Consider the following 26,588-nt stretch of genomic DNA (forward strand, 5'->3'; position numbering starts at 1 on the left):
CCGGCGGACGGCGGGCGGGTGCGGCGCACCTGCTGGGCGGCTCGGCGCGGCGGGGCTCGGCAGCGCTCGGCGGAGCCATGCCGGCTGCCACCACACCCGGGCTGGACGCTCCGCGCACCTCCGCGCCAGGGCGGGACAGCGGCGGCCCCCGCGGATACGCAGGTACGAGCGTGGTCCCGCGTCGTTCCTCGCACAAGTTCCCTCCTGTGTCGCAGCGGAGGGGAGGGAGGATGCCAGCGGGGGTAGCGGCGAATTACGATCAGGGTGCAGGATGTCTCCCGCGTAGGGATGCGGGCTGACCGGGGCAGGTTGCGGTATCCCTGGGCAGAGGTGTTGTATGCCCCCGGGGAGGGGCGCGGGAGACCGCAGCCGGGGTTGCATTACCTTCCCACTCAGCTCCGGAACCCCCCGGCCCTGTCGTCCCGCTCCGTGCCGCCTGCGGCCGGTCCCGGCAGCCGCGGAGCGCGGAGGGGGCAGTGATCCGCACCCTGGAGTTCTCGGGCACGCCTCGAGACGAGTGTCCCGGAGCTGTCCCGGAGCCAGCCCGGCACGGGAGGGTCTCGGCAGGTCCCGGCGACCCTGGGACAGCTCTTCCAGGGCTGCACTCGGGGCGCCGAGCGGGGCCAGGGCTGGAGTGCGGCTCGGGCGGAGGGGCCGAGCGCCGCCGGGGCTGCGCACAGCAGCCGCACTCCAGAGCCGTCCGAGCGGCTCACCCGGGGGGCTGCTGGGGCCCTGGGTGCGGGGGTGTGTGTGGCTGCTTCCAAAGAGGAGGCGCTGCGGTTCAGTGATAGAAGTTTGGGGTTCAGTCGCTGGGATGGCCACGGGCACCGGGGACTGTCTGGCAAGGATGGAAAGTGCTGGCTCTCAGAGACATCGCTCCTGGGCGCATATCACCAGGCTGGGAAGGAAATTAAGATATCAGTGCTTTAATGGAATATGGTAATGCATTGAGGGGTGGAATGAGAAACCAGTCAAAGCTTTTTCCTTCTTATCTTTCTCTTCCCTGGAGTTTTGTTACTCAATTCGATTGCATAGACATCTTTTCAAAAATTCCACAACATCCTTTCAAAACCTCTTTGGCTTAAGTGGGTTCGATAATTTGGAGATAATGCGAGGTGACAGAGGGTTTGAACTGGTGGGAGATGTCTGCTGCACAGGGCTGTGGTGTTGGTGGGTGTCTGGGCCTGGAGAGAGCAGAACCAGGGTCTGGACCTGCTGGCCTGGGCAGCAGGAGATGCATATTCCCGGCCACAGCCACCTCTGGAGTCCAGGACCAAGGTGAGATGGAAGGATGCTGGAGCTTGGTGCAGTTATGGTGACCTGCTTCTTGCTGGGGTTTCTTCCTCTTTTCTTCAGATCACACAGTAGATGGGCTTTTCCCTGTCTTCAATGCAAGCAGAGCTGAGTGCTGCTAAAATCCAGGGACCTCCTTCTCATGTGCAGCCTGTTCTCTCATATCCTTGCAATTTATTTGGCTCGTGAAGTTCTAACAAACTTCATTAATGACCTGATTTTGTTGTGCCTATAGAAATTGGCAAATGTATTTGGGCTACTAGCATAGCAATGCTTTAAATTGTATCCTCTGAATGTGCTTGACTGTTTAATTTGAATTTAATATAGAAGTTAATTTGAAAACGCAAAACAAGTTCTGGGAAATGTGCTTAGAGAATTAATTCAAACACAAGGGTAGACTCTGTTGCTCTAGCCTGATAGTGTTGCTAATTACTGACTTTTTTCTTTTTTAAAAATAATGTATATTTGGCTGCTTTTATGTGGTGTGTCAAAGTCTTGTGGGGCTGGGTTTGCCCACACTAAAAGGAGTTTCGGAAGTGGCATGTCCTGTGTTACACTCAGCCTTTCTGATTCTTTGTAGGTTAATCTTGCTCGTTGTAGATCTGTGGCAAAACATCTAGAAATGCCAATCTGCCAAAAACTGTTTGGTGTTTAAGCTAGAAATCCACCCTCAGTTAATCCCTTGGATATCTATAGACCTGGCTCCTCTCAGCCAGGACAACAAAGACCACTTTTTCCAAGCCAGCTACACCAAAACGGTGGCGCAGGAGTTCTCAGTAAGGTGCTAAACTGGAATATGCTGGATCAGGGCTTGGCTGTAGGACCAGCAGTCATGCTTGAGCCATGCAGCTTTGCCAGACCTTAGCCAGATGTCGTCTCTTCATACTCTTCATGCTCTTCATGCTCTCTGCTGCATCATGGGGCTTTTCCATGGTGCAATTCCCCTTCGCAAAAATCCATTTGAACTATTGAGGCAGGTGGATGTACTGCTGGCAACCCTAAGCAGTTTAGATAGCTAAAATGATAGCTACTTGTGTAATTTTAAATCAAACTCTTGTTCATCTAAATGTGACCATGTTATTTATACATTAGTGTTTGCTGCCAGTTGTTGCACAGTATTTATACAGTATCTTTCATTGCATCATGTCCTTATTGGTGATCCTTTTTGATGCTGAGTACCCCCTTACATTATTTCAGATCATGAGCAATAAGGTGATAATAAAGATTTGCACAGATAAACTCCCTCACATGTTCCTTTTGAGAGGATGAAAAAAATGTGGCAGGATTTCCATTTGAATTAACGCATGAATGACAGAGAAATTAAAGGAAGTTCCCTAGTACAGCCCTGATGCCTGTAGTATTTAGAGGTCTTAGAGCTTCTTGAGAACAGCTGTGAGATTCCAACACCCTGCACTTTTCCTGGTCTTGCCTTCTTTTGAAGGACTGACAGGAGCAGGGAGAATGATCCCACCCTCTGATTGGGGAGAGTCAGCGATGTGCTTCCCTGAGGAGCTGTGGGAGCCTGGCTTAGCCTGAGGGAAGGTCAGCAAATGTGTAGGGCAGGAGCACGGGGCAGGGGAAGAGTACAACAGATGTCTGGAGCTGAGAAGAAGCCTTCTATCCTGTGGCTGTTGTGCTGTCACAGCGGCATTTACAGTGTTACTGCCATGCTGTGGTAGTGTTCTGTGGGCACGGTAAATTCTCTGGAAAAGCCTCTGAGATCTTGAAAGTCTTGTGCCAGGTGACCTGAGCACTCTCCTGCCCTGTGGGAATCGCCATGGAGCAGGGTGCTGTTGTCAGCCCATGCCACTGAGGTACTGCCGCCTCTGAAGCTCTCCAAATTATACTGGGGTCTTTCGGGTGAAACAGGAAAAAGAGAGAGGAGCACAAAGGCATATCATTATTTTTAGTCTGCTGAAGTCGGAGGTTCTGGCCCTCTGGTTATCCAGGGTGGTACCTTTTTTTTTTTGCTGTGGTTCCTCTCATTCCTTAATACCATTCTGTAGCTTTTTCAGACCAGGTAGCACATACTTCTGCCAACATAGAGACGGATTGACAAAAACATCAGTGCAGCCACAGACAGAGGGACAATAAGTACAGGATCTGGCAGAAACACTCATTATGACAGGCTTTAAATTAGTAAAAATTTACACAACAGCCCAGGTCTAACTGCTGGGCTGATGTCTGTAGTTGTGGTTCTGCTTTCCTCCACTTTCCAGACCAGGGAAGGGGAGAGGTTTCATGAGGTGGGAAATGCTGCAGGCTGCAGTGAATGCTCTATTCAGACCTAGTTGTGGAAGAAATTATCTAGCAGACACCACTGAAAGAAAGGGATGGGGTCTCCTGCTTAGAACAGATAGAAGTTGCAGTTTGCTGGAAGATAGGGGCGTGACAGCCTGTATTGGCCCAATTGTAGCCTGGATGTTGGTGGCTGCGGTAGGATGCCGGTACCAGGGTGGATGTACCTGTGATGTGACTTAAGCTATCTGTTCTTTTGTTGTGAGCAACTTAAGTTTTTCTGAAGTGAGTTTCCTTGGCAGTGCAGAGACTGAAGTCATGTTACTAAAAACTTACAGTTGCTTTTCCAGGACAGCAAAAACAAAGTTGTTCTTCAAAGCCAGGAGCGCTGCTGCTCTACAGTACAGATGCATAGAATTTTATCAACTTGTCCCTGCGATCCTCAGATGTGGTTCTGTTTTTAGGCTGCAGAAGAAAACATGGATCCAAATTTCCATTTCCACAGGGCAGAAGGTGATACAACTTGGAATATATGGGTTTGTAATTTCTCCAGGGTTATTTCTCCTTTCTTGTTCTCCCATGAGCTCAAAGTCAAACTTTGTATTAAGTAATGTAAAAGAAGTGACAGTTGCAGAATGTCAGCTAATTGGCTTTATCTCCTGCAGTGCAAGGAGTTAATCTGGGTGGTTAGGCATTTGCACCAGGCACTGCTATTGCTTTGAGGGAAGGATTTTTGTGCTTGTCATTTAAGCATTAGTACAGTACAAAATAGAGAAAGAAGAGAGCTTTTGGGTTTTCTGAGTCCTGCACAGTGCAAGATTGTTCCCTGTGGTATTCTCCATGCTTCGTCCTAGCTACTTTAGGCTAGGCTAGAGAGACAGACTGTTAGGAGACTTCTGAATTTCAGCTAATGAATGAGGTGAGCTGAATGCTTTGGATCCAAAATATTGAAATTTGAAAAATCACAAGTCAGTCTTAAAATAAAGAAGCACCCCAATGACAGTGGTTAGCCCAGCATTTTCTGGGTGGTGTGGCATGGTCTATTTTAAAGGGCAAAAAACTGCTGCCAGTTTTGCTGGTCCCACTATGTCAGAGCCAGGACTTCCTTGGACTTTTCCCCTGGAAAAGCAGAGCATCCCCAAGAATCACTGCAACTCTACAGCAAAGAGATTTGTAACTGTGGTAGAATTGACATGATTTTGCTTATTAATCATGATTGCCACTGACTTTTTATGTGCACTGTAGAGTCCTGCCTTCAATATTATGATGGAGACAAGCTAACATATAGGAGAAATGTTAGTTTTCATTTAGGCATTTTATTGATACGCTGTCTTTGAAATGCAGCTGCAGATAAGCAAACATGTTATTCTAAAGAACAGTTTTGAGTGGCTGAGTGGATCAGGATTGGCAGAGAGGCGATTTTGCAGTCAGTGTGAATGTCTGCCTCTCATTTGGTTGTCAGATGACAGAGAGAAATGCAGAAGTTGCAGTATGAGCAACTGCTCCCCAAAATAAATCAATTCCTGTGTCTGCTGAGGGTCTCAGGGATGGGGTTGAGCTGGTGCCTGGACTACAAATGACCTTTGCAGCAGAGCAGAGGCCCTGTGGCCCAGCAGCATCTTTAGGGGGGTCAGTAGCTGCTTGCGGGGACAGCAGTCACAGCTACCTCAGCCCAGATAGGAGTGGTGGTGGCTAGTAGAAGCAGTGTTGGGGAAAGGGATGAGTTAACTGCTTGCCTTTCCTCCAATAGACCTGGGAGAGATTATTCCATTGTTATTTCTGGGATGAAATAAAGCCAGTCACAATGCTACTTATGTATTCCAGACTCCTAAGCAGAGTAGCTTTGATTTGGAATGAATTTGAGGAGAGGTCAAAATGGGGACAGAAGTTGAGTAGGGTGAAGGGATGGTGTACAAAATTCCCTGAGTGCATGTGTGGGCTGGGAACAGTGTGTGGGGGGATGATTTGGCCTGTGGGACCTCAGAGAGGTGCAAAGGGCACATTTTGGGGTTTGATTTTTCCTGTTCAGAAGAGCAGAAATCTGTGCCTTTGTGTAAAAGCAGAATTACACCCAGGAAGGTTTTTGCTTACAGCCACAGTTATTTCCAAGATCTTTGCTATTTGATTGGGTCAAAAGAGGCATCTGGACTGGACACAGGGGTTCTACTTTGCTCTAAGTAGTGGTGCCCCACAAAACCAGGGTCAGTTTTTCACAGGCTCTGGTGTTTGGCCCATTATTCTTAATACCTGCAGAAATTTCAATTAGGACTAAGGCTTTCATTCATTTTAATCTGTTTCAGCCCAGAAGCTGAATTCTCAGGTGTAGCCATGTACAAAGGAAGGACAGGACATGGGTCTGCCATTCTCTGCTCTGCTCTTTTGAGCTGCTTGTCATTCTGTGCATAACTCACCTGCAGTCCTTGACTTTTTAAATGGGAAAAAGCAAACACAGTGCACTGGTTCCTTGTCTTTATACTGGCATTCTTGTCAGTCTTCGTGCCATCTTGCAGCAATTCCTGTGTCCAGGGACGCTGAAAGCAGGTGTGTTTATTGACTTGTGCTGTTAATCGTTGCTGTGCCCGAGCAGTTCCTGGCAGGATTCTGCATGGCTCTCACTGAGCAGTTTGCAGGTTGCTCTGGTGGCTGTGGCCAAGCTGCTGGCTGCATGTTTCTCTGTGTGAAGCCCAGAATAGGAAAGCCAGACTCTGTCAGGAAAAGAATCAACCAGGAGAGAAGAAAGATAAAAAATAATAAAACCGCAGAGAGGGGTTTTAAATGGGCTGTTGGTTTCTCAGCCCATGAATGACTTCTATCACCATAATAAAAGGCATGCTATTGCTAACATTTTCAGACTGGTGTCTGAAAAATCAGTTATTCACAGAAATTCTTGCTGACAGTTGTGGATGCTAGGTCACAGCTCTGTGATATGCATTTCACAGCTTAACACAGCAAACCAAGGACAGGGTTAGCTTCAGATTGCTCTTGGGAAAGACTTAGGGAAGCCAAAATGGGTCAGCCAAGGGGAGGGAATGCAGGTAAGATCTGTACCATCCAGGCTTGTTTTGCTTAACAGGGTGGTTGGAAATTCCTCATGAAAAATAACAAACCTATATTCCATCATCTGTTTTAAAACAGGAAAGTGGCTTCAAAGGTAAAAGGTTGGAAAGTTTCTATATTCTTTACAAATCAGTTATTTGTGGAAGTGCAATTCCTATGTTTTAAGCTTTTTTGGCAAAAAAATTAATATATAACCATCAAGTAGCCATCTGGTCCACCTAAAATTTCACATTGGGGGTGGATTTTTAGTGACTGAAATGTTTTTTGTCCAGCTCTGGACCCTTCCTCCTTGAGAACTTTTCTGGTCAAGGTAGGTCAGTGCAGTGTGGCCCCAGCCATCCATAAAGGTTGTGCCCAGTCTGGCAAGTGTTGCACATAAGCAAGAGGCCACTGGCCACATCATCCAGGCACATCTGCTCTTATCAGCCCTGTTCAGTACCCCAGCATGTGCATGTCGCTGTGCACAAGCCAGATCAAAGAGTTGGTGCAGGCAGATAACCCAGAGCCAGGCAAGGCAAATATGCAGCCAGGCTGAGCTCTGTGTCCTGCAGCACCCAGAGCAGTGGAGGAGAAAGGAGCATGTTGAGGGTGGGCAGGGGACATGCAGGAATGCTGCCCTTCCTCCAGGGATGCTGCAGGAGGCTTCCCATGGGGCAGCACACCACCTCTGTCCTGTCCACTTCTCTGGTGGGGCATCCTTCATCCTTCCTCTGTCCATGGCTCCTGACAGAGATGTGCTTTCCCTGTGGGAATACATCTGGCGTTTCTTTTGGCTTCTCCAGTGACTGGCTTTCCAGCTAGTGGATCACTTCGCACCCTCTGCAGAAATGTTACAATTGTTTAATGAATGAGAGATTATTCATGAGTACTGGGAAAAAATAATGGTGAAAGTTGAAATTATAAACACACAGACTTCACTGGCCCAATGAAGGGCACCAGCAAGGATGTGCCCACCAAAACCTGTCTGAGAACAGAACCTGGTGGCAGAGGTAAAGTGCACACTTGCCCTGGGACTCCCATGTTGCAGGTCCCATGGTGACCTGAGAGAATGGTGAGGCCCTGGCACAGGGTGCCCAGAGCATCTGTGGCTGCCTCTGGATCCCTGGAAGTGTCCAAGGCCAGGATTAACAGGGCTTGGAGCAGCCTGGGATAGTGGAAGGTGTCCCTGCCCATGGCAGGGGATGGAACTTTAAGGGTTCTTCCAACCCAAACCATTCTGTGATTCCATGAAAGAAGTGCTGCCCAAAATGTGATGGATGTGGGAGTCTCAGCACCTGAACCCTTGCATGTTGTAAATTACATGTGCTGAAAAATCTGTTTTACCTACAAAACAGACCACAGAATAAAATGAAGGAAGTGGGTAGGAGTGAACTTGAGGTATCTGCTATAACAGAGGTGGGAGCAGAGAGCTTATTTAAGCATGGATTTGTAAATACAGAAATAAATTCTCTTTAAAGACCTTTTTGCTCTCCTTAATTGCATGGAAATTACATATTAATGGGAGAACAAGCTTTTCTGAAAAAGTGTTTTTACAAATGTTTAATGGTGTCCTGTAAGAATCATCAGATATTGGGTTCCATCTTTCACACTTTAAAAATAGTTTTATCAAAGAAACACGGAATGTTTTATGGGAAATACTTTCATTCAGAAATGCTGATATGAGGCAGGTACCAGAACCACATATTAATAAGCTGCATTTCTTTTGTCAGGTAATGTGCTGTGACAGATGCCTTCCTTAGGTACCTGCAAGTTTTACCCTGTGCCGTTGTCCAGATGTTCCTCTATGCGACTGACCCAGAGAAGCAGTCCTGTGGCTGCTGTTCAGTTCTTGCAGGTCCCCATCAGAATTTGGGGTGTGAAGCTCCCAGAGCAGTGGTGGCCAAGCCTGACCCTGCCTCTGAGGTGGTCCTTGCAGTGATGGGTGTGCAGAGGGTTGTGTTTCGGTGTATGTGGTTTGTGCCACATCTGAACCTCCAAAGCTTCCTCCAGGGGATAATTTCATAGTGCTGTACCTGTGTGTTGGAAGGCAGACAGGTCTGTAAGAACTTTCCCACATCTCCACAGCAGCTTCCCAGGGACTGCAGCACAACTGGGGACCTCGGTTAATCTCTCCAGCTTCTATACCTTGGGCCTCGCCCTTCTCTTTTACTGTAGGTCTGGTATCATGTTTACATTAACTTCTTTAAAAGCCATGCCAGCATCTGGATTTTCTCGTGGGAGGATCAGATCCTGGTGGCCATTTGTTGGTTTAAAAGCCCAGCCCCGGCAGGACTCGAGGCCAGCTCTGCAAGAAAGCAAAGGCATGGTGGTGAGGAGACCAGTGCCAGGGCCAGACAGTTTCACTCTATACAAGATGTTTTGCTACATCTGCTTTATTTCATATTTCACTTCTAGCTGCTTTTCTTTTGCTTTTTAACACAGTGAGCTCTTCCCAGAGCTCTTCTGTGAGATTGCTCTGGATGCTTAAAATGCCTGTGATTTCAGGGACACCAGTTTCTGAGGTGTTCTTCTGTAGGAAAAGAGCCTTGCAGCAATAATATTGGTGTGTTTGTTTTCTACAGGGTTGATAGAGCCTAGTGTTCTCTTTCTTTCTGGCATCTAGTTATTCCAGCATATTTTAGTGGTATTAAATTGCCAACAGTAAGCAATGCAAAGGGGTGACCTTTGTGTGTCTGGGAATAATGAGGTGAAGACGTTGCTCTGTGCATCGCTCTCTTTCTACACAGACAGCAAGCGGCAGCCTTGCTAACCTGTTTCCAGGTAATTACTTCTGTAGTTTAGATAATTTTGGTAGATACTTATGCAATTTATTTGATTTTACTTACTGTTTTACTGTGGAAAGGGCACAGGAAATGTTTACCAGGCAGGTATGCCTACGTTGCTCTCTCATTTCTTTTTCTTATCAGCAAACAGAAACCCACAGCTTGCTGATAGTGAAACCATATGCTTCCTCTTTTTGACAAATCAGTTTTGCAATATAGATAATCCTGGCTGTAACTGAGAAGAGATATTTTGGATTATTTTAATTTTTACATTACTCTCTGTTTTTCACTGCCTGGAAAATATGTATGTGTTTATTTCTGAACCCAGAGGTTGGGTGAATTAAGAGCTTATGGAGGACACTGTGCTTTAGTCTCTGTCTTTACTTTGACGAAAGTTATTTGTCATATGCAATTAACCTGTATGTTGTAGCCAGTGCCATTCTGCACTGCCAGACAGCAGCATCAGATTCAGAGATTTTCTGAACACTGGATATCCTCTCAGCATGAGGCCAAGCTGAGAATTGTGTTTGTATAAATCAGCTCCTGCTCTACAAAAAAACTGCAGAAATAGCTGCAGAAACCGGAATCATAGAACTGTAGAATCACGGGAGGTTTTGAGTTGGAAAGAGCCTTAAAGCCCATCCAATGCCACCCCTGCCATGTGAAGGGACACTTTCCATTGTCCCAGGCTGCTCCAAGCCTTGTCCAACCTGGCCTTGGACACTGCCAGGGATCCAGGGCCAGCCACAGCTGCTCCGGGCACCCTGTGCCAGGGCCTCCCAACCCTCACAGCCGGGAATTTCTTTCCAATATCCCATCTAAATCTACCGTTTCAGCCATTCCTCCTTGTCCTGTGCCTGCAGGCCCTTTTCCAAAGTCCTTCTCCAGCTCTTTCATGGGCCCTTTAGCCACTGGAAGGGGCTCTAAGGTCTCCCCTGAGCCTGCTCTTCTCCAGCTAAACAATTCCAGTGCTTCCACCCTGTCACCAGAGCAGAGGGCCTCCAGCTCTCTAATTAGGGGATTTATTCAATTTTACAGTTTTTCATTTTTACATTTCAGGGTGCCAGTTATGCAAACCAAGACCTGAACATGACATTTTCTAGATATTTAGAAAAGAAATACAAATCAAAATGTACATCTGGTCAGCACAAATGTTTGTGTTTTACCAGGCAGCAGTGCAGCGTCAGACACCAGTCTCAGTTGAAAACAAAAATAATACTAATTCTATTAATAAAAACAGTAATAAAATTCTTGATTGTAGTAGATTTATTCTGATAAACATGCCTGAAGAGTATTAAAAAAGTGGTCTGTATGGAACATCTGCTTATGTAAATATAAAGATGGAAGCTTACTTAAACATGATTCTTTGGAGTTGTAAGGGTAAAATCAACCCAGCAGAAAAGTGAATGCCATGGCTAACTGCAAATCATTACAGGTAGCTAATAGTGAAGAACACTAGGGCTTGCAGGAAAGTTTTCCAAAAGCATTTTTAGAAGACAGTTGATGATTAAAATTAGGGCAAATTTTATGCAGAGAAGCTTAATCTCAGCTTGGTTGAAATTTCAAAAGATCATTCTGGCAAAACTCCATCTGGGTGTTTCAATAAAGGCATTTGTGAAAAGCAAAAAGCAGTGACACATTCAAGTTTTTTACTTTAGTGGGAAGAAATGGTATTGAAAGAAGAATAGCATATTTTAAAAGAAGAATAGTGTTTCTCCTCTGCACAAATGCAGGTACATGAAGTTGTTGATGAACTTTCAGCTCAGGTACAGAAGGTTTTGGATGTGTAGCTCTCGTTGAGAGGTACCTCTGTGGTTCCAGCCCCAAATATATTCATATTCCCAGGGAAAGATCCTCTGGGCATGATCCATGATGCTGTTGCAGCCCAAGGCAAAGCATGGAAATACCCACATTTTCAGGGGATACTGACTAGTAGGCATTTCTGTAGAGCTCAAGTGGAGCAAAAATAATTTAAAGCTCACAGCTGAGGAATGGTGCAAGGATGGGGCAGGGAAGGTTCAAAACACTCCGGCAGCTGCAGCTGCACGTGTTACTCAGGATGGTCAATGCTGGATTAAATGAAATATGTCTTGAAAGAAAGGATCCAGTGCCAAATTATTTGTTCTTTGGAGAACAAAGAGTGAACAATGAGTCCAGGTAAACTCGCAGGTGTGCATCAAGTCCAGTTCAGCTCTAATTACTTTTTGCATCTTGTCCAGCTACGAGAGTCATCAATATGAGCTCTAATAATGTGGCTTGATGTCTAAAAATAGCCTTGAAATTGTAAAATGAAAAAAAATAATAAAAAAACCACAACTATATGTAAAATCTTAATTTTACGGATTAGGACAGTGTATTTTCATGGTAAACCACAGAGTGATTAAAGTGATTAAAATAAAAAGAAAAGCCCAAACTCGTAACACTCATTTGAAGTGAGGAGGAATTGTTCAATACATCCTGTATGTTCCAGGAATGGGATGTGGGTGGGAAGAGGTGAAGAGAAACCAGTCCTATAGAAAATATTTGCTCTCACTGAGGCCAATTGCTGCTGTAGTAAGTGGCTGAAAGAAGTGGCAAAACAAACAGAAATAATCAGCATGGAATTAAAGAGGTATGGGTTTAAAAGCTAGTGCTTGGTGCGTATTTACTCAGTAGATTAGCCTAGTAATTGTCTCTGGGACTTCTGTTTGGTCTTTTGCTGAGATTCCTTTGGGTTTGTTTTCCAGGGACAAGGAGTTTAAGATCATGAATTGGAGATAGATAGGTGGGTTGCCTGCCTGCTGTGGTATGATCTAGAGGCTTAATAACAATAATGACATGGGGGGAGTTTTAGCAGTCAAAATAAAATAGATTTGCTAACAACATGTGGTTCTGTCAGGATGTTCTCATGGAGGCTGTAATTTCTTTTTGCCTGTAGATGTGGAAAATATATTTTCCCTGTTTTAATATTTTTGTGTGTGTCATCATAGTGCTTGCAGCATTATGCCTCTGAGTTTTCTCAAGTCATTTGGAAATCCAGTGAAAAATAGGGAACTTGGGCTCTGATGCAGAAGCATTGTTGGTATTCTGTAAATGTTAAAAATACCCTAGTTTCCAGATTCTGTCAAAGCACACATACAGACTCAGAAAAGGTATTTGTTATGTTTGAAGTCATCTATATGTTATATGTTGTTTTAATCACCTCTCATTGAAAGTTTTGTTTAAAATTGCTGAACAAGGAATGTTGTGACAATAAAACTTACGTATGAAGTTAAAGGCTAACATTAGGTGGCCAAGGGGAGAGCTGCTCCATAACTCAAAGAGCAACTGTATAAACAACAAAGTAATAGAAAAGTGGAATGAACAAAAATTTTTAAAAAATTAATGATTTACTGTAAAGCAGACTTTGTCACTTGAAAAGGGAGATACGTTATATGTGTATGTCCTTCTATGCTCTTCCCTATGGTTTTGACCCTGCTGGCCCCTTTCAGCCAAGCCAAACAGACATGCAGTGCTTGTAAAGATAAGAAGTTACAGTCAGATCATGCCAAGATGCTACCAAGCAGGCTGAACTGCATGATCAGTTCAGTAGATCTTGGAAATTTGTGGGGGGGGAAGACATGTAATGAATACTCCCAGCCAGCCCAAGTACTAAAATTAATCAGAATTCAACAATACAGGGATCCATAGGGGACCGTGCTACTCAGAAATTACTTTTTTGGGTGTTTTTTTGTGTTTTAGTGTTCAAGATGTACCAGTCTGAGCAGATAATGTCACAACATTAGTTGCTTTGTGCTGGGGATGAGGCAGAGGAGCTGTTGAATGGCACTGATGGAGGGTAGCCGTGGGCTGATGCTTGGCAGAGCAGCCAGCATCGGCCACCCCGAGGTCTGGTATTTGTTTTGACCATTAACTGTGACTGATTTACAGTCTGGTGTCAATAAAACCTCAGTGGATGGCTTCGCTGTTGGCGGCGGCGCTGCATTGTTTCTGTGTTTGCTCTGCAGGGCAGTGCGGCCGCCTGCTCTCGCCGCACCTCGGCTCCCTGCAGGTCCTTCACGGCAACGGCACCGATGTGGGGACAGTGGTGGCGTTCCAGTGCTCCGCCGAGCACCAGCTGGAGGGACCGGACACCGTCACCTGCGTTTGGAAAGGGAACAGCACGCAGTGGACAGCCGGAGTGCCCTCCTGCAAGCGTAAGGCTCTTCCCAAACCCTGCCCCTCGCTCTGGGATGGGCTGCCTTCCTTCTGCCCTGCCTATCCTGAAACGTTCGGATTCTTTCTAGATACCTGTGCAAAGAAAAAGACAAATTCAATTTTCTTCAAAGTTGCCCCACTGATGGTAATTCCACTCCATATATGTTCTGACATGCCATTATCACGACACACAGAAAAGATTCTGTTGGATTCATCCCTGATCTCATGTCACTGGTATGGCCTGGAATAACTCTGCCTTCAGCAAAAAGCTGTATGCTTCTTTAGAGAATGTATGGGTGTCTCGGTTTAGAGACAAGTTTAGGAGAAAAACACTCTGGAATGAGTGTTTCCTGTAAAAAAAAGGGTTCCAACAATCCCTTTCCACCAACAAGAAATGAATACTAGTGGATGAAAGTGAAAAAACCGTTTATTGACAAACAGACTGCCCACACGGCACGGGAGAAAAAGTAAATAAATGCTAGATATTGAACTGTCAGACTTTAACACACACACACACCCGCTCCGGGGAAAAAAACCCCAAAAACAAACAAACAAACAAACAAAAAAAAAACCACAAAAAACCCCCCAAAAAATAATTTAAAAAAAAAACTAAAAAAAAAACCAAAAAAAACACCAACCCCAAAACCAAACAAACAAAAAAAAAACAACCCACAACTCCAGAGCAAGATAAAAACCCACAACGGCCGGTGGGGGAGAAAGATGGCACCAGTTCCTGCCTCAGGGAAAAAACCAAAAGGTTCATGCAGCAGCTTGCGCAAACACATGGGCAGCCGGTGAATCTGTGGTGTTGGTCCCTTGTCCACAGACACAAGAGGTGAAGCAGGTGTGCTTTCCCTCCCCGGTTTGGGCTTTTTCCCAGGTCTGGGGCCAAAAAGGAGCAGCCCCTCTCTCCTGCCGGGCCCGGCCAATTCTTCCCCTGGCGCTTGTTCTCTCTGATCTTGGACCAAAACCAAACCGTCCCATTCACCTCGAAAAGCAGCTGAAGGATTGCTGCTGCAGCCTCTTCAAGCCCAGGAAAAAGAAAGAAAAAGAAAAAAAACCAAACCAAATTTCCGCCTTGGCTAACAAAAAAACCCAAACTAGCCAAGCAAAACCCAGACTGCACCACACCTCCCAGACGCGGGGGGAGTGAGGCTTTGAAAAACCCAGCAAAGGCCCCCAAGGCTCCCCCTTCCCCCAGGCCCACCTTAAAGACACAGCAATCATTTTGGGGTCTAAAGCAGAGGATCAGGGAACCGACCATCATCATAAATCACCCCAGCACTATGGGAATGACCTACTGATGTGCAAGTGTATTTGTGAACCTCTTATCTCCTGGCAGTCTTTTCTGACAATGTTTTTGCTGTAAAAGAAGCATGGTGATATTTTTTGAACAATTCTTGGTTGTTGCAGCTGCATGGGAAATTTACCATATAGAGAAATAGTGTCTGAATGACAACAGCATTAATTACCTTTTAGGTGTGTTTCTGCTTGTTTATTATAAGGTTGTTAATAGTTTGACCAGAAGTAGACTCAAGCAAATCTCGGTACCTCTGAGCTTTGAGGTGCCTTAGACCTTGTGTCATTTCAAATCCCCAGTGGATATATTGCTCTTACAGACACTTAGTGCTCTCTCCCACACTCAGTTATTCTCATCTCTTCTTTGGAGATCCCATAAAAGAAAACATGAGAGAAATCCTTCCCCTAGAGGCTGCAGAAGTATAATGCTTTGTGTGGAGCTCAGCTGAACCGTTTGTGATGCTGGTCATTGTGACATTGGGAGAACTAGCTGAGTTTTGAAGCAAGACATGCTTACTGCTCCAAGTGAGTTGGCATTATGAAAGAAGTGTGTGAGCTGTGCCACATCACTTTTCTACTCCTCCTTTTGTCTGAATAATTCACATCCTGCATCCTTGCCCAAACAGAGGAAGACCTGTTGTTTGCTGCCTGCCAAAGACGATGTAATTACATGGAACTGTCCTTGCTCTAAATGGCTTCTTTAAGCTCATTTACCCGTGTTAGTGTTCGTTTCTGTAACTTCAGTCCTTGTTAATAAAGAGTCTGCAGCTCATCTGCATTTGATCTGCTGGCAGAGTTGTACTTTTGAGCTACTGCAGTGCTAAGGGCACTGTGTTTAATTAATTGCAGTGGTGAAATGCTTGTGAACAATTCATTAGTAACTTATAAACAGGAGATTTTTACATAGTCCGGTTTGAGGCTTGCATAGGTCAAAGCTGAAGCCAAGATTCTCTGGTATCTTGACACATAGTAATGTGAAAGTCCTCACTGAGCAGAAGTGTGAAGCAGGTAGGTTTCAGCAGGGTTTAATGAAAATGTGAAAGATAAATTCATGGACTGATCTTATAATCGTTTCTGTGTTTGCTTTGCTGCAGCCATATCAAAATACGAGACTTTTGGCTTTAAGGTCGCAGTGATTGCCTCCATTGTGAGCTGTGCTGTCATTCTGCTGATGTCCATGGCTTTCTTAACTTGCTGTCTGATTAAGTGTGTGAAGAAAAGTGAGAGGAGGAGAACTCAAAGGTATGTCAAGAAGACAGTTTTAATAACACTGTAAGAGTGTACATCATATGGACCCCATTGCTGTGATAACAAGTGCTTCAAAGGATTTGCTGCTTGCAGCACTGAAATGATGTTAATTACTTAAAATCCTTAATTTGTAGGTCAGGCTTTAGGCAAAGAAGAACTTGGAATTCCAGAGTATTTAAATACATGATGCGGGTTAGTATCAGATAACCTCAGCAGGCCCAGGCAGATAGGGATTTACCCATGATTATGCAGGATCTGAACACACAAATCTTATTTTCTGGCACAGCATTTCTCTCCTCAAGTTATTGAAGATTGGCAGTGTTTTCCCTTTTCTCTATTCCTTTTCTGTTTTCCTTTCTTTCTTTTAACACTGCTGGGAAATGGAATCTCCCTGTGTCAGAGCCATCCAAGGCCTCTCCATCTGCAGAGCATCCTCAAAGCTGTCCCAGCATGGGTGCTGAAGGACAGAGGATTTTGTCTTTTGGCTTGGAGCACAAATCAGTGGATTATGAACAGGAATAGGAAAATGTCAAATTTTCAGTCCAGTTCATTATAAAAACTCAGTGTGGATAGTGTCAGCAGGAGCACATTTGCCTGTAGGCTGGAGCCAAGCTACTGTTGCTTATGAGAGCATCCACCTACAGTCACTGCTGCAGAAATCTTTCCACAGGAGCTTGGTTTTCCATCTCACTTTTTTTGCTGGTTATTCCCACCAGGCTCTCCAGTGGAGTGGAGGGAGACTGGGGGAGACAGTAGTGAAGGTTTCTGTGCTGAGCTGTGATTTATCTGAAGCTGTGTGGGAACCAGCTGAAGGGGGAATTTCTGTCATTTGAAATCCAAGTGTAGCCAAAATAGAGATTTTCTGTTTCTCTTAAAAGATTTTTTTGTGTCAAAAAATGAAAGTCCTTAGTGTCAATCATAATATTCAGGTTTTTACTGGTAGCATGAAATAAGTTGCTTTGAAATGAAAGGTTAATTGCATTTTTGGAATTGCCACTTTTCTTTTTGATAAGACTATTCGTATCACAGTCCTTGTTTTTCATTTATTTTAAATGAAGTTTTGTGAAAACTAGCCATTTTCATTATTGTGATGACTTGATATTTTTTCTCTTACAAAATAAAACGCCTTCACACTGGACATAATGACCTGATTCTGTCATCAGGCTGTAAAGTTATTCCTTTTGCTGAGACCTTGTCAGTTCCCTGCTCCCTTGTGCTTCTTTCCCTGTCTCCTGAAGGAGCTGCTACATCCCACTGGCAACAGAGCCCAGCTCCAAGGAGAAACCTGGGGGCACTGCAGGCATTGTGTATCTTATCCCTTCTGTCAGAAAGAATTGAAGTCATGTACAGCCTGTCCATGTCATGGGAGAAAAAGTAACATAACCCTGTGCAAAACTTGTCAGGTGGAGTGGCAGCATCTCTGTTGGCAATGGAGGTGGAAAAATGGATTGACTTCTGAATGCACAAATCATTAATCAGACAAAAAGCTGCAGGCTTGATAACTTAATACAAAATGAGAACTCTTGGGGAGGAAATAATGAACTAAATGTCTCTTAGACCAGATCTGAAGGATGAGGTAATCTGTACCTATGGAGCAGAGTGGATCTCCTCACCTTGCCTGTGGCTCTGAGGTCTGCATGTCTGCTTCTTTTGGCTCTTACTTGGTCACCTGAGAGATCATCTCTGCCTGCAAACCTGCCTTGCAAGGTGTCTAATGATCTTTGAAGTGCCATCTTATGTTTAATAGAATCATAGAATCATTAGGATTGGAAAAGACCCTTAAACTGAGCTGTCAACACAGCACTAACACCATGTCCACAGCTAAACTGCCACATCCACATGTGTTTTGAAGAGAAAAGGGACAAAGGCTGCTGAAAGTCCTCCCACCATTTAGGCTCCTCATAGATCTTGCCCTGCTGAGGAAATGTGGCTGCTGTTTTCTTTGGAAAGAGCAGGATTGCATCCCAAGAAGACAGAAATGGGACCAAAATCAGCATCGCTAGTTCTCACAATTTGATCTTCTCCCATCAGCCAGTGAGAGTGTCTGTGATTCTGTGAGTCTTAGACTTCTTTTAAAAACAAGAAAAGAAATGGTGGATTTTTTTCTCTCACCTCAGAATTGCAGAGAGCAGCATGGAAACAGCTCTGAATATTTCCAAAAGAGAATTCTGACAGTGAGGGAATATGCCCTATGCTTAACAAAGGCAACACTACCTGTCTCCTCCATTTTTAAGTAAATATCTTTTTAACCTGCGTGGTGATTTTGGAAACATTAAGAATAGAGTGATGCAAAAAGTCACAGAAATTTTTTTTTCCTGAAATAATTTATCCCATAAAATGGAGATGATATGAAGTCTTTTTACACACAACAGGTTGTGGCCTGATGTCACTGTTGAAGGTCCATTAGAACACTGACACATCATCCCACCTTATATGACTTTTCTTACTACATGTAATCTGGAAAAACACTGAATGAAATGGACATAATTCTTGGAGGTTTGTTCCTTTGAACTATCCACTGGTGCTCCTAAGAAAATTGTTCTCATTTTCTTGTTTGTTTGCTTTTTTTTTTTTTGAGGAGCGCTGGACAGTACTTAAAACAACGCTATTTTACACAATAATATTTATGCTACTGAAGAACTCCCTATCCTCGGGTGTTATTTAAATTTCTGCAAGTTTGGCTTACACATGAATTTCAGCACGTGTTTAAGTACTTTCTTCAGTAAACCTGGAATGAGATTTAAGCTCTACTGAGTCAGGTCTGTGGTCGGATAACAGCTCAGCTGTACAGCCATATATGACAAAACTGTTTCTACTGCTTTGTATATTCACAGAGAAATGCAGCTGTGGTACCAGCTGAGGACTGAAGAACTAGAGCACATGCAAGCTGCTTACTTTGGTTTTAAGGGAAGAAACAATAACAACAGTAAGAAACTCAGGAATACATCTGTATCTGGTGATGCGACTGACATGGCATATGATAACCAAGGCTTCTACAGGTAAGGCTGTTAAAATAAAGTAAGTTTGAGTGAGTTGATGGGAACCTGGCTAATCACTAACCAGAGCTAAAACCAGCTATGGGAGCAGGTATATCAGTCTGTGCACCCCTAGCCAAAAGTCTGGCTGTTTTGCATATGGAGAGTGGCACTGCTTGTAATCAGAGATGGAAGCGTTGCTAAAGGTGATTCTGAATAAAACTGCCCTGGAATTGCTCTTGGAACAGATGTGACCCTTTATTATTTATGTCTTGTTCCCCTTTTCCACTCAAATAAGAGCTGTTTAATCAAGTAATTTCAAGTGATTTTTATTCTTTAATTCTGTAAAATGAATAGACATGCCAGATGAGATGGGGGACTTCTGCTACTAGATTTCATGAAGACAACAAATGGCCTGTCAGTTTTGTATTTCACTTGCAAGATTTTTTTTAGTGTGTGTAACAAATTAGGCTAAGTTTCCTCATCCTGTGTTCAGCTGGCTTACTGGGAACAGGAGAACAGTGCAAGTACTGGGGGGGTGCAAACATGGAGCTGGGCTGTGCTGAGAGGACCAGAATGGAAAGACACATTACCTGTCTGTCTGATTGCTGTGGTACTGTTTCCCCTCCAGTGTGAGGTGGGAATGTTGGCAGCATGTGCCTGGAGGAAATCTCTAAACCTGGGTGCAACCACTGTTGCTGCAGTGGTGAAGCTGTTACAGTATTGATTGTCCAAAGAAATAAATACAGGCACGTGGCATGGTTGGAAAACAGCAGCAAAACTGAGGGCAGGCAGTCCCAAATGAAAGATTCTATATATTTCTGCATACCTATGGTCAAGAACCAAAAGAGAATTTAACCAGGCTTCCTCAGGGAAAGTTCAGTCTTGACATGAGTAGGCATTTGTGTACCAAGAGGGTGGTCAGACCATGGAACAGGGTTCTGGAGAGGGGGTCAGTGTTGGTGGCCCAAACTGGCATTGCTCAAGGGACATTTTGGCAATGCCCTTAGCAATGAGCTTTCGTTTTTGTCAGCCATAAAGAGGTCAGACGGTTGGACCCAATGATCCTTGTGAGTCCCCACTGAAATATTTCAGTCTAGTCCAGTCTAGTGTAGTCTACTGTAGTCTATCAGCACCCTATCCCTATTCTATCCTACCTTATCCTCTTGTGTTAAGGTTTCAGACATCTGGAGGAATTGCCCAATGCATGAAGAGATCTCTGAGCACAGCAGCAATCCTGCTTGGTTTTTCTAGGCAGGAGCTGTCTGAGGAAGCACAAATCTTCTCCTCCCTGCCTTTCCCAGGGCTGTGGTACATGCTGTTTTCTGCAACCCAGCCATGGGAAGTGGCTCTGCAGCCCACTTAGAAGGGGAAGATGAGATGAGTGCTGCCCATTTCTGACAAGGGAGGGGGTGGAGGCCTGACAAATTCAGTCATTTTTATGATAGCTTTCTCTCTTTTCTCAAAGAAACTGTTCTGCTGCTTCTTGTAGCATATGAAGTATCTGGAAGAGTAAGAACTCCTCCACCCTTGAAGAAGACTCTCTTGAGTATATCTTAATTTATTTTTGACTAGAAAAGCATGTAGGTCATGCTACTTTTCAGACTTAATTTAATAGATTTTGAGATTAACATTTTGATTCAGTACTTTAGGGTCAAAATACTGTAAGTAGAGATAAAATAAAAAGCTAATTCTTTTAGGTAAGGCAATATAAAATAAAAATTCAATTCTTTCAAGCAGGTAAGGTATTAACAAATACAGATTTACAAAACAAATAAAGGTTTACAGACAAATTTAGGATTAAAACACTCTAATCAGTTAAAGAGAGGCCTTAGTATGCTGATGAGATAATTTTGGCTGCAGTGAAGTGGCACAATGTGGGTGCAGAGTGCTGATGTGCAGAGGTGATAAATAACAGAGAAGCCCAGCTGTGTGACTGTAGGGGCTCCACTGTGCTGTTCTGGACCTGGCTGCCACAAAGTGAGAACTTTCCCCCCTCATGTTTGAAGCATATCACAAACATCATGAATATGTAGTTTTGCAGGGAAACATTGAGTTTTAGTGGCAACTGCTTTAATTATAATGATCCTCAATCTTACTGCTTTTCTAGTTGAACAAATTGCTTTAAAATGATAAGAAATATGTGTACAAATACCCGGGATCATTAACTACAGAGTGCTGTCACTCCAGATGCCACCTCTTTCATTTGGATGTAAAGAATCATAATGAGGATGAACACACCAATTTTTAGCAGAAGGTCTTATACGCATGAGCTGCAAGTATTTACAGTGTATTTGCTCTATTATATTATTGAAAACACTACATAATGTTGAGCAGGGAAAAGCAAGTTACAGATCATGGTGCTGCTGGGAGGGAGGTGTTTCCCCAGCATTGCTTCTGAGAAGTTCAGAGAGCAGAGATAGCAGTTTTCTCTGTGGTACAGAGGTTTGAGCCAGATTAGCTAAAAACAAGGGTCTGTGTCTAGGGAAGGGAGATTAGCTGCAGCCCTGGGCCACGTAGTTAGAGGAGAACAATGTCTATGAGCCTCCAAAGCAGTCCCCAGGAGGACTGCTGGGCAGAGAGCTTGTCAGCATGTTGGCAATGGCTCTCAGAGCCTGACTGCAAGATGTACCAGGATGTGTTATTTTTGACTCAGTTATTTTCTGATGAAGAATAATACTTGACCCTGCAGTAACTCTTCTCTGGAGCACTTGCTTGGGCACTCACCTCCCAAGACAAACAGCCCTCTGCCATCCCAGCAAGCAGCAATGTGGGAGAGCTAGGATCAGCCATCTGCCTGAGACGGCAGGTTGTCTTCTGCCCCATGACAGCCACAGGGTAAAATATCAGTAAAGAGAAACTTAATGGCAGCTGTCCTTCCTCTGTGCCAGCTGCTAGTAGTGTTTGAGAGATGGAGGTCAAGGTCACTGAGATGCTATGTTAAAGAAATGGGTGTCCAAAAGAAGAGTGGGGTCAGCTTAATGCTGGCAAGGGCTACACTTACCCACTGCTCATGGTCAGCTGCAGCTGCTCCCCAGCTGAAAGTGTTCCAAGGCTTGACAACTCTTTGTGTGAAGAATTTTTTCCCAATATCCAACCTAAACGTCCCCCAAAATGACAGAGCTTGAAAAGTGCCTTCAGTTTTCAACAAGGAGGCAAAGCTTCACAGCAAACTAGTGCAACAGCCGTAGCAGAGCTGTTGCTCTAGGAATACAGGGTGAGGAAGCATAAATAAGCAATTGCTCTGATAAATTCCATTGCCAGTTTTTAAATCTGTAAAGAATTGTCCTGTCCTGTCCACTTCTGTAATGTATATCAATTAAATGTTAAGCATCCATTCAGGAAGGGGGCTGTCCCTGTGCTTGTTTAAGTAGTTTGTAGCATTTACACTTGTTCTGTAAGTGAAGCGATCAGTTCCATAAAAACACAAGGAAATGCAAGTGTTCTGTGCCAGAAATGGGATCTTGAATCCAACTGGAACCACTTTTGGTCTGACAAAATATGCACAACCTAGTCTATGGTGAGAGCAAACAGCAAACCCTTCTGGCATTGAGACATTAAAGAACCAGGCACTTCTCTTTTGGAACCTATTTATATATCAGTATGTGTAGAAAATACCATCCCAGGTGCAGCACAGATAGCAAGTGTAAAGAAATTGCTGAGAGAGCTCATTTCAGTTTGCATCATCTTCCTAGTGATGGTCAGAAATAGCTACACCTTGGCTCTGTTGCTCTGCTTTTCAGTGTAAAAGTCCTATAACCTGTTCTGGAATAGACACTCCCTTGACTCAAGGGATGTGCTGATTTTTTTGTAAGGAAGAATTGATGATCCAGCATTTTCCATACTCAGAGAACTGAATGTAGCTGTACACTAGCTCCTTTTCATTCTCTGTCAGCTAAGATGAGAACCAGAAAAAAAAATGGTAGTCCAGCTCAAAAACGCAATCTAAAGAGAATCAAAGAAATTGGGTGTGTTTTTTTGTCTAGCGTGGAAGCATTTGGAAGAAGTTGAGCATTCCAAATTTGGACTGCTTAGAGGTGAATTATTTTTCACAACTCTAAGTCAAGTTACAAAACATTATCTGTGAAGTAGCTGATCTGACTGCAGAAGCTAGTCTAATGGAAAAGCCCATGTCTCAGTAGGGTTAAAGTCCTCCCTTCAGCTATTGACACAGCTGGAGCACATTACCAAGAAGAAAAAATCCTTCTGCAGAGAAGCAGGCTGGTATATTCTCCCACAGAAGATATTTTTAGTCACTGAAATTTTTGTACCAGAGACCTTTCTGGCTAAAAGATGCTTTACCATTCTACCTGGCAAAAAGCAAATAAGGGCAATCCAACAACAAAGAATTCCAACTGAAAAGGTTTTGTAAAAAATCACAAAGCCAGCATGCTATCAGGAGAGGCAGCTCAGCATTTTCAGCATCACTGTGGGGCTTAATGCTGCATCACATACATCATCCATTGATACAATTGTATGGAATTGATACAGTTCCCTACACAAAATGTTTGATTGCATGGCAACATGAAGGGGAGGAGACCCAGCACAGGAGAGGAGCAGATTTGCTTTCCCTTCTTTTCCCTGCTTTTCCCTGTGACTGGTCCAGCCTTGAGGTTCTCTATTCATGGAGTTCTTTTTATTTTTACCTCTTGTTTTTCTTGTACTCTGTGTTCCCCACCACCACCTTTTAGAGGCTCAGATCTTCCCAGAAACCTTTCGACATGCAGGTTTCAAAGAAAGCTGAGACAGGGGAAGTGAGCTGTGGTTTCACCTTGGGGCCCTGTTAGAAGGGTAGGGTAAACTGGCTTTTAAGTTACTCCCGTTTCTGAATTTCAGTCTTAATTGTCATTGCAAGACCTCGAAGGGGGTGTGTACAGCAACATGTGCTTTCAATAGTGCTGCTATTATTGTTTCCATAATGCTTTCCTGATTACCCCAGGGTCTTGTACAAAGCCTCTAGGCATACAGCAAGAAAAAAATCCCCTCCCACCCTCTAGTATAAAAGCTGTTTTGAGACACAGTGCCAGCACCAGGCAGCTTTGTGGCTGCGTTCGCACACATCTTGGATGTCCTGTTAACAGTGTTTTCCCTCCAGCAAGGAGCATCTCTCAAGTCACACAGAAAAATATTCTTGTGAATCCTCTAAATCCCACTGACAATGCTGTGATGGCTGTTCTTCTCCCCTGATGGGAGCTCCAAATTTTATATGTCAGATAAAGGCTGTCCTTGTCAAATGCATCATGCATTTGGCTGTGCAGCACCCAGGGCAGGTTTATATTGCCAGGAAAGGCTGCAGAGAAGGGTTCTGATCCTCTTGCTGTGGTGTTTTGAAGTAGCCATTTGGGAACTGGAGCTGAGGAAAGTTGAAGTGCTGAAAATACAGTCATACTTATTCAGGACAAAGTACAGAGCTTCCAAGGATGAGAGAGCAAACTGAAGACTGTGTCTGACTGAGGGTCATGCACACAGAGCAAAGCCCACTGCCTGCACAGTAGTCCCTTGGTAACACTGCAACCCTCTTAATAGCTCTTCTCATCCTCTGCTGAGGTGAAACCCCACTGCCTTCACTGTCCCTCTGATGTCCTCAGGGTTTAATCTATTGCAGGAAAGAGAGGTGCCTGCTGTCTCACCTTACACTTATAGAACCACATAATGATGGAATAGTTTGGATGGAAAGGGGCCTTAAAGACCATCCCGTTCACCCCCTTGCCATGGGCAGGGACATTCCACTAGACCAGGGTGCTCCAAGCCCCAACCAGCCTGGCCTTGGACACAGCCACAGCTTCTCTGGACAACCTGTGCCAGCAGATGTCAATGAAAGCTTAATAGTTCCTGAAATTGGATGAATGGGTTGCTAAGCCAAGAGTATATTTTTTCTCCAAGTACAGTTTTAGCCAGTTTGGGTTCCTGAGTGGTGGACTGTGGGTAATTGAAGTGTTTCACAACATAGAGCTTTATAGGGGAAAACATCAGAGTGGGATGACCATTGCCCAGGTGGACTTATTTATTGCTCTAAAACCAGCATAACAAGACTTGAGCTATAATTCTGGCAGAACAATTTGCAAAGACTTTTGTTTTCAAAGGCTGTTTTGCTGGCCCAGGCAAAACTTTATTCCAGTCCTTCTCTGTCTGTGTGCTGCTTTGGTTTGATTTTTATTTTGACCTTTGACTACCATCTCAAGAAGATGGAACTAAGTTCCTTATACTATAAAAAATAAATAAGTGCACAACAGCAAGTATCTCAGAAGATTTTATTTTGGCAGCAAGGTGTGCATCATTACCCCATGTAGCTTCTGTTCCCTGATGGCAGGTCATGGGGTTTTCAGTGTTTGGTTGGTACCCAGCAAAAAAGTACTTGAGGTCTTGTTGAGGCTTTTACAGAGACACGACTATTTGCCCCATTGCTGCCAGCTGGTTTTGATGCTGGGAGAAGCAGTTCTTTACGTTACAGCACAAGTCATTTGCGAAACACCTGATGTGCCAATAAAATGCACAAATTCTGTACCTTCACCAGAATTAATGAAACAGAAATAACTTTTCCCTTTGTGCTTACAGGTCCCAGGGAGAGCGGACTCGGGATGTCGTAGTTCCTGGGTGTTGCAAAGACAACAGTCACCTGCTGAAGGTAGCCAAGAGCAGTGGTGCACCTGGGGCACACACGGTACCGAGACACAACGCTGCACTGCAGACGGTGAACTCCATACACGTTGTTGAAGTCTACAGTCATAAGGATAGTTACAGCAAACCAACCTGCCAGTTACCTGGATAGCTGGTGTCTGAAATGCAACTGCTTCTCTGGACCAAAATGAAATGTCAATAGAAATATGTGCCTTAAAGACAACATAGAAAGTTCATTATTCATATGAACTGTAAGTTTTCTATATTCCAAGATGGTTATTTAAGAGAAATGCTTCAAGGTCTGATACAAATAAAGATGTGAATATTGGGGCTGTCAATCCAGAGCTGTTCTCTGTAGTGTGCTGTGCAGTGTGACCATGATGAAAGCACAGTGCTCTTCTGCACAGCATAGAGGCATATTTGCCTTATATGAAGTTGCTGATAATAATTGCACACCTCTCAGATTTCAGTCTTCTCTGAATCAGTGGGTTTTGTAAGAATTTCAGAAAGAAAACTCCCCCATATTTTTACAAAGTAGCATGATAGAACTACAAAAAAATTTGGTTTTAATTAAATGCCCCATTGTTTTGTATTAGAAAGGTCTTTAATTCATCTGCTCTGTGTTTAGAGACCATGTAAGACTGGGTGCAACAAAGGCCCGTCTGCAGGTCTGCCAGCCTATGGGAGAGAAGATGGCACATGGAGGGGTGTGGTGTGGTGCTGTGGCACACCTTGGGACCCCCACCAGTGACCTCCTGTAGCTTCTACTGGTGTCCCAGTGTGAGAGCAGTTGATGTGCAGGTGGGGACAGCAGTGCAGCCTTCCTGGAGCAGGCAGCTCGGGATCGCTGCAGCATCATCCCTGTGACACCTCTCTAAATAAAGGGCTGAGGTAGCTTTTGAATGCCTGCCTTCTTTTCCTG

General features: G+C 44.3%; 1 protein-coding gene across 3 annotated transcripts; it reads left to right on the plus strand.

The window, feature by feature from the left end:
* The first annotated feature begins 6 nt into the window (after nucleotides 1-6).
* On the plus strand, nucleotides 7-26,569 carry SUSD3 (sushi domain containing 3). 3 transcript variants are annotated; one of them, XM_039703307.1, is made up of 5 exons: nucleotides 7-162; nucleotides 13,337-13,525; nucleotides 15,920-16,067; nucleotides 18,908-19,072; nucleotides 25,604-26,569. In XM_039703307.1, exons 1-5 carry the CDS (start codon nucleotides 78-80, stop codon nucleotides 25,815-25,817), a joined length of 801 nt encoding a protein of 266 aa, XP_039559241.1. In that variant the 5' UTR covers nucleotides 7-77; the 3' UTR covers nucleotides 25,818-26,569. The 3 variants fall into 3 exon arrangements, with proteins under 3 accessions (XP_039559241.1, XP_039559240.1, XP_039559242.1); XM_039703306.1 differs by lacking the exon at nucleotides 7-162 and adding an exon at nucleotides 192-939 and having other exon boundaries at nucleotides 13,260-13,525; XM_039703308.1 differs by lacking the exon at nucleotides 7-162 and adding an exon at nucleotides 1,680-4,044.
* Nucleotides 26,570-26,588: the final 19 nt, after the last annotated feature.

Source organism: Passer montanus, unplaced genomic scaffold (assembly GCF_014805655.1).
Source record: "Passer montanus isolate IOZ18808 unplaced genomic scaffold, ASM1480565v1 scaffold162, whole genome shotgun sequence".
NCBI classification, from domain to species: Eukaryota; Metazoa; Chordata; class Aves; order Passeriformes; family Passeridae; genus Passer; species Passer montanus.

Bases quoted from the DNA above. Each gene is read 5' to 3' on its own strand.
- SUSD3 (XM_039703306.1), top strand. From the start codon at position 338: ATGCCCCCGGGGAGGGGCGCGGGAGACCGCAGCCGGGGTTGCATTACC. The intron at 16,068-18,907 runs GTATGTCAAGAA...GTATATTCACAG, and splicing joins GAGAGGAGGAGAACTCAAAG to AGAAATGCAGCTGTGGTACC. The intron at 19,073-25,603 runs GTAAGGCTGTTA...TTGTGCTTACAG, and splicing joins GATAACCAAGGCTTCTACAG to GTCCCAGGGAGAGCGGACTC.